We start from the raw sequence: 8,675 nt of genomic DNA on the forward strand, positions 1-8,675 counted from the left end.
TGTTTGGCTAAAAACACAGTCCTAAGAGGGTAAAACATTTCCAGAACACCTTTTCCACCCAAAATTCACTATTTTTGGGCGAAAATCTGGGTTTTGGGCTGAAGACAGCTTTAATACGAGCTTAAAATTAATAAAACCGAATTACTAATCTAATTAGAAACATAAAACCAGAAAAATTAAGCCATAAAAACACCTTGAAAAATATAATTATAAAAATAAATGAGCAAGGCTCAGATACCGCTGTTGGGTTTTGATGAGTCTGACTCACCGCGGAAGAAAACCCGAGCCAAGACCACACTCACAATAATTATAACCATAAAGCATAATTAACTTAAACAATAAAATTAAGAAAGAGATTAATACCTTTGGCGCATACTTCACTCACTAAAAGAGCTCTTACTTCGAAAGCTCTAAGCCCCGCTCACACGAGGACCTCCAACGAAGTCCACCCGCAACCCGAGCACCGAAAATGGTCCAATGCTTAGGAGTTAGCTAAGCCCAACCTAAAACCGGAGTACTTAATTGTGTTCAAAGGTTTTCACAATGGTGATGCCTTTTTCAACACTTACTCAAGTAATTTTCCCAATACCCCACTTTAGGTATTTATAGGGAAAACAAGAGTGAGAATTGCTCTTCCATCAATGTGGGAGAATTGTTTTTTTCATTTTATTTTTAAATCAAAAATAAAATTAATAATCAAGCTACTAATAAATCAACAAGTAGCATGCTCCCAAGAGAGGTTAGGTGAGGATCATTTGTAGAAGAGGGGGACCAAACTTGCTCCTCACTCCTCTCCCACAGTCGGCCACCTCAAGCCTCAAGCATCCAATCCACCTGCGCCACGTGGCAACCACACTTGGGCACCAAGGCACCCCAAGTGTGGGCTGCTTGCTGCTACCGCACACTCGGCCCAACAGGCCATGCACATATGTGCGGGCTGCTTGACCGAGGCCTGCTGCTAGCAAGCCGCAGCACAGTACGCCATGCTGCTGCTACCTGCTGCGGGCTGGCGCACCATGCGTGCTGGCCTTTGCTGCTAGCTGTTGCGGCATGGATGCTAGCAAGCATGCACATACACGCTTGGTGCTAGTGTGCTACGGCCAGCCTAGCTAACTATGGTGCGCTAGCACGCATTAGCCAGCCTAAGCTCAGCTTGGTGCGCTTGCTAGCCATCTTGCTAGGCCATATGCCCCTAGCACTCGGTTTGCTCGGGGCATTTCGATGCTAGGTGTATTTTGGTAATTTTGTTAATTTATTAGTAATTTTCTCGTCTCGTCGTTTATTATTTTCGGCTCGACTTCCGACGCTCGGTTTCGACGCTCCAAGCTCGAATTTCCGACGTCTAAATATTAATTACTCGGGCGACTCATTAATTCCTTCCGAATTAATTCGCCACATCGGTTCGTTAGTTGCTTGGGTGTGACCCGAACGTTTTTGTCAAGATTAAGCTGTAATATTAATTAGACATTAATATTACTGATCGGAAGCTGCCTCCACCCGGGCATTCCGATCACTTGACGTCACTGAATAATTAGCTTACTAATAATTCCGAACCCTCTATCGGAATAATACACTTGTTCGAAGGACACCATTCCTTTCAAGATGGAGGTACAAGGTTAGATTATTTCTGCAATACGCAAAGCTGGGATTATTTTGAGTAGATGTTCCAAAGGTGGGAATATTGTTTTCAATTTTTCCTTTTTTATAATGCCAAAAGGGGGAAAGGTGCAAACTCAAGGAAACTTAATCACTCTATTGTTTCTGTTCAAAGTCTTTATAGCCTTCCCATTCTCTACCAGCAGGTATACGTAAATAAAGTTTGTTTATGCTTAATAGTGTTCACTTTTATCATGTTTTATTTTTATTCTTTCTTTTTCTTTTTAGTTTAGTTTTGAAATATTTTTATTTCATTGTAAATAAATTTCGTTTGTTTGTCATCATCAAAAAGGGGGAATATTATTGAGCTTATGATTTTGATGATGACACAGCCTAAATTATTTACATACTAATAAGTGCTTGATTTTTTAAGTGTGTGATCAGGTGCATTGACTAGGATAATTGAGTTGTCTTGCAAAGATTATTCCATGAGAAACAAGATAGCACATGACAAAATAATCCAAAAGAAAAGAGTTCCCTCACAGGAACTAACGATTTAGAGTTAGAACCTTGAAAAGAGAAGCTCCTCTTAAGGAACAAAACTTCGGAGTAGAAGCTTCACCGAAGAAGAGAAGTTCATTTGGAGGAACAGAAGTGTCGGAGTAGATACTTCATCTGAGCAACTTGAAGACTAAAATATTTTTATGTTTTAGAATTTATGTTTGTATAAGAATTAAGTTTATACTATAAATTACCTGTGTGGAATTGGACTAAAAGATAAGTTTGTTTGTTGCTTAATTTTAGAAAAATAGTTGGTTTAATTCTTATCCTTTTAATTTATGAAAAAGATTTCGTTTTCTTTTTAATTTCGAAATATCAGTTACAAAAATAAAATATTCTCATATTTTCCAAACTTGCGGACTATTCTCCATGACTTAGTCCATGTCAGGATCTTGCACATTAAGGAGTTCATGTCCTTAATTTTAGGACATGATCTTTTTAGTGGGTAGAGAGTAGTGGCGTTAAGGCCATACAGCACAAGGCGTTTTTCCTAGCTAAAAAGGTCTATAAATAGCCAGTTATTTCAGTTGGAAAAACTCACTCTTACAAAAATATATTTATCTATTATTTTCTTTAACAGAGTTAAAAGGTCTTATTCCACACTAGTGAATTAGAGTGTTCTTATGTTCTTATACTAGAGTTAATTCTTTTAAATTGTATTTTGGGGAATTGAGAAGTTTGAGTGACCTTCTATTTTAGCTTTGAGTGAACCTTGGAGAAAGAGAAGAGAAGAGTAACAAGTTGGGTGACTTAGCTTGTTGCTTGGGGCTTTGAGTTCATTGAGGAACTTGAAGTAAGAGTCTTTAATTTGTAATAGACCATTGCCCTATTCTAATCAATAATCTTTTCCTAAAATCCCTTGAGGTCATGTTTTTTCTCCTTGTTAAGGGCCAAGGAGTTTTTCACGTAAAATCTCTCTTGCACTTTAAAGTTCCTTAAGCTTAGTTGATTTCTTATCAAAAAAAAAAAAAAAAAAAAAACCTTTTAGTTGTTTTTATTTCCGCAAAAAGTTTGACAACTCTATCATACTACAATTCAACTCCCCTCCTTGTAGTATTCATTGAAATAATACTAACAACTAAAGTTGTGACATAAGGCCAAACATAAAGAGCTTTTCGGACATACAAGCTCTTGAATAGACCTGATTCACATTAATTTATTATGGACCACTAATATTAGTAACACTAGTCATTATATATATATATATATATATATATATATATATATATATATATATATATATATATATATATATATATATATATATATATATAAACTCATCACAATATTAAAATCAATATTATTGTGTTAAAACAAAAGTTATTTTTTTATTATAAAGGTGATGAGAGGTTAATTTTCGTTTTTAGTGAAATTTGTAATATATTGGTCAAAATGAATAATAAAGGTCACTATATTAAAATTAGGGTCACTATGTTTAACATAATGTCAGATGACACGTATATATTTCAGGTTCATAATAATATTAAGTTAACACAAGTTTTAATAAGGGTTCATATGTTAAAATTAAGGTCATCACTATATTCAGCACGACATCAGCTGCACACTTATAGACCTTAGGTCCACAATAATAATATTGTGAACCACGTCCTCAATAATAATATTGTGAACCAAGTCCTCAATAATATTATTTTGGCGAGGTCTACACAAGTCTTTTTGTTTCAGAAATGGCTAGCTATGGTGTACACATATTGCATGCATTAATTGTCCTAGTTTATTATAAAAGAGTTAATTAGCCAAATAGATATTTTAGAATACGCATTTGACAATCTGTATATAATCCTATATTTCACCAATTAATCAGTATCATTTTCTTCTAATTAACCAAATGAATTTTTTAAAGTTATGTACTTAACCTATGAATAGATTTCTTTTTTACACACTATTAATTCACTTTCTTTTATGCAGTAAATTTTGTTTTATGTAATTTAAATTTTTTTTAGTCAACTTTCTTATATTAATTAATAATTTATCCGTTTTCTTTAGATGCAACACACCTTTTTGCCATGCTTTTTTAGGAGATGATTAAACTAGGTAAACGAGCTACTTTATTTAAATAATTTCAACACCTAGATTATAGAAGGGTTAAGTATTACATGTATAAATTATTTTGATTATTTTGTCCATTCGTTGTTACATTACTTAATCTCTTCCTCAAGTGTGTGCCGAGAAAATGTGTTGCATCTAAAAGAACATAAACTTTAATATGTGGCTGGCCACATAGTGTGGCCAGCCTCATATATATTTCTTTTTTTTAAGAATGGTCGGAGTTACTTTGTTAATGGTTACTCAGTCAGTGAGGGGTTACTCGATCCAGGATTACTCAATCGGTTAGGAGATACTCGGTCGATATGGTCAAGGATTACCCAATCAATGGTTACATGGTCAAAGATTACTCGTTCGGTCAGAACAGGGGTTACTCGTGTGTTAGCTGGCCACACGTTGTGGTCAACCATACACAAAATTTGTTAAAAGAAAACAAATGAAGTACTACCTCTGATTTTTTTTAGTTGCGACTTTGGAATATTTTATATATCTCACAAATAATTAAAAATCGGAGGTAGTATTTACTATGGAGTATATATGTTATTTAATTATTTTTTAAATTATATTTTATTAATTTTTTTATTCAAAAAATCCTTCAATCTTTTTATTCCGTATCATTAATTTTAATTCAATATTCCTTTTATTATATTATTCAACTTGTATCTTTATTTATTTATTTACTTATTTATTTTTGAGAGTTTTTTTTCAGATTTACTTGTATCTTTATTTGTTTTCTCTATATTAAACTAAAGTACAATCCTTCCCTTTAAAAAAAAAAAAAAAAAAAAGTACAACTTCACCAAATAAAAAAATCCCTAATTAAAAAGAAATTGAATAAAACAAATGTAAGTTACCCGGCCTCTTTACCCATACGGGCCATAGAATTAATTTTTAGTCAAAGAAATATTTGTAGTCAACCAATAATGTTTGACTAGTGCGCCCGCCATGTGTAGAAAATTGTGAAGTCCGTCAAAGAAATTTGACCAAACTTTTACCACCGTACATCAATATATTTCCATATACAACTTCTCACAAAGATAATCACCCATTCATCCCAAAAACACTACATTTTCCTAAACTAATTCTTGTATTTTACATATTGTGCATACTTACAAATTGGTATGATCATGAACTATAACTTGCCTCTAAGAGATCCCACAGACTACAAATCCATACACCGATACACGAACACGACGATGATCACGAACACAAGAAAGTTGTTGAGGATCAAATTCGATCAACTTCCTAGAGATCATCAAGAAGGCAAAGCCATATTAGCATAAAGAATAAGGTGAGTCCATTAATATCAAGAAGTGTACGTGCTAAACGACGGCAAGCTTTTCTAAGAACATACCAATTGTCACACCTTAACAACAATTCAGTAGCAACTTCAGCTGCGAATTCTAAGCGCCGTGAGAAGCTGAAGGAGGCAGCAATGAAGTTTAAGACAGTTATCATTTCTGTGGCCTCCGCTGCCCGGCTTAGCATCCAAGGGTGCGGCTGTAGATCATTTTCGTCTTGTTAGTCAATTTGGCAAGGATGATTATGTATTTTGCAAGAGTAAATTATATATTGTAGTGATTTAATCACTTATGTTAACAGATGAATGAAAATATATAATAATTACAAATTACAAATCTAAAGACCGTTTATTCTTTTACGTACTTGTATTATAATTTACTTCACTATTTATGAGCTTCCTACTCACTTTTTATATGGTTCAACATAGGAAAACTTAACTGTCTTTAATTTATAATGGAAAAGCATTATCAATTTTATCATATGAAATCTTGATTGATTTGTATATTAATGATAAAAAATGATCATTAAAAACAGCTTATAAGATAGATAAGAAGATTTTAAGAAACTGAGTATTTATTTACCACCAATGTAGGATAATTCTTTACTCCCTCTTTCTCTATTTTGTTTTGTCTCATTTGACTTTTTACGATCTTTAAGACATGTCTTAAAATTGTATAACTTCATTTTCATACAAGTGAAAATTATAAAAACGTGATATTAATAAAATATATAATGAGATAAATCTAATAAAACCCATTTGACTATATTATCTTTTATTAATTTCTGGAAATTTATGGTCAAAGTTTTTAAAGTTTGACCCATTTATTTGCGATGGGGCAAAAAAAAAAAAAATTTAAAAAAAAAAAATGGAACGGAGAGATTTGCTTAGCTTGCTGCTTCATTTCATGTACACTACTAGAAAGTAGAAAGTGAATTTTAATCTCTCATTTGTAGGAAAAAAAAAAAAAAAAAGATATAGAGAAAATCATTGGGAGACCCTTTCAAACATGAATATAATATTGGTAGGATTGGTACATATTCTTTTTATAGAATTCCATTTTATATAGATTCCAACAAAGTAGGAGATATATGTTCTAGAATCCACTCCTATATATTAGCCGCACATATTTAGGCTAGCTGTACCCCTAAACAAATAACAATGCCTTTAAATCATTTTACCTCATCAAAAACACATTTTTTGGACATCTAATTTGTCTAAACCTGTGGCAAAAATTGGAAGGATAAGAAGAAAATGGCATAGTTAACTCTAATATTAGCAGAGAAAAAGTAAACAAGGAAAAATATCCCTTTGAATTTTATTACTTTCCTTAAGATGTATTCAGGGCAACACCAACCACCACCAAACTATGTAATGCTACAACACCAATATGGTAATGTGCCACCCTATTATGCACCTCATCAACCGTATGGTCCGTATCCCCAACAACGCGCTATCCCTAAATATGAGACTCGGCGATCAGGGTGTCATTGCTGCCTCAGGTTTATCTGTTGTATCTATTGTCTTCTCTTTCTGTTGATATTTTTCATGGCATTAGGCCTTGTTTTGACTTACACATTTTACAAGCCAAAAATTCCCATTTACAAATTACAAGATTTTAGTGTTACAAGCTTTAATGTACAGCCTGACATGAGCATAGGTACAAATTTTATGATTACTGTTAGAGCAGAAAATCCCAACACAAGAATTGGTTTCATTTACGGAAAAGACAGTACAATCACGGTGTCTTTTGAAGGGTCCGTCTTATGCAGTGGTAAGATGCCTGCATTTGAGCAAGGACACGAGAATGTGACAATGATCAGTATCCCATTAGCAGGAAACGCCGTGTTTGGGTCTAAACTTCATAAGGCCCTTACTGATGACCAACAGCAGGGGAGGATTCCATTGATCGTTCGGGTTAAAGTTCCTGTTACTGTCGTCATGGATACGATCCCTTTAAGACAGTTCGAGTTTCATGTAAGTTGTCATGTCACAGTTGATGATTTGAAGCCTGATAAGAAACCCAAAATCTTGTCGACTACATACACATTTGGGATCGGAATATGATTAGTCCTTTGTTTTTCAATCTTAATTTTGTTTTCGTTGTTGTGAAATATGTGTGAGATGATATATATGAGAAAAATGCGATAGTGCAGGTTGAATACTTCGTACATAAATATAGGAATTCGGAAAAATAAATAAATAAATAAATCTTTGTGTGTTTTTTTTTTCTCTTTCATTGGTAGGTTACAGCAAAGATTTTGTTCAACAATGACAATGTTATTTTTAGAGTACATGATGTGATGGATGAACACAATTCTTTCCTATACGTAATATTTGATTTATTTTGAAGTACTTAATGCAAAATACCAAAATAAGATATCCATATACTAGAGCGAGAAAGCTAACATAATTAACTATGCAAAATACCATATAAGCCCCCGTTCACTTCACCTTATTTTTGCTAAAGTGAATTATTTTTACTGAAACAAAATTATATTTGCTGAAATTAAATTATTTTTACTGAACTTAAATTAATTTTAATGAACTGAAATTATTTTTGCTAAACTTAAATTATTTTTTTTTACTGATTTTGTATTATAGTTCTTCTTTAAGAAAACTAAATTTTACTGAATAGAACTTATTCTTACTGAATTGAAAGTATTTTTACTGAACTGAAATTATTTTTACTTAATATTATTTTTAAAGGTGAAGTGAACAGGGTCTAACTAAATATTTCATGATAAAGTAATTGTGGGAAATGGTTTTAGACCTTGGCTGTATTTGGTAAATAGCATATTTATTTGAGCAAAATTAGCTTATTTTAACTAACATTAGCTTACTGACTATTAAATAAACCAATTTAAAGAGCTTATTCCACTAACTAACGTCTTTTTCAAAAAGCTTATTTTGAGAGCTTTTTCACTATCTTAAGGTGACATGAAACTTATGTTTTGGGTAAAATTACCCAAGACACGTGGCCCTATCAGAAGCTGACACGTGTCAACCCATGAAAGGTCCAAATAAATCAATCACCTAATGACATGTGTCCTTCAAAACAAATGAGAGAAAAGACTGCCTTCCTAGCCCAAATCCCAAGAAAGAAAGCGTCCGTTCGAGATGACCCTTGCTCGGAGTCGGACGTAGTATCATC

At 33.1% G+C, this 8,675-nt stretch overlaps 1 protein-coding gene across 1 annotated transcript; it reads left to right on the forward strand.

Moving 5' to 3' along the window:
* The first annotated feature begins 6,856 nt into the window (after positions 1–6,856).
* On the forward strand, positions 6,857–7,588 carry LOC145588732 (NDR1/HIN1-like protein 13). Its single transcript, XM_081645343.1, has one exon. It carries the CDS (start codon positions 6,857–6,859, stop codon positions 7,586–7,588), a length of 732 nt encoding a protein of 243 aa, XP_081501469.1.
* The last annotated feature ends 1,087 nt before the right edge of the window (positions 7,589–8,675 follow it).

This window comes from Chenopodium album, chromosome 17, assembly GCF_948465745.1.
Source record: "Chenopodium album chromosome 17, dcCheAlbu1.1, whole genome shotgun sequence".
Classification (NCBI taxonomy): Eukaryota; Viridiplantae; Streptophyta; class Magnoliopsida; order Caryophyllales; family Amaranthaceae; genus Chenopodium; species Chenopodium album.

Bases quoted from the DNA above. Each gene is read 5' to 3' on its own strand.
- LOC145588732 (XM_081645343.1), top strand. From the start codon at position 6,857: ATGTATTCAGGGCAACACCAACCACCACCAAACTATGTAATGCTACAA.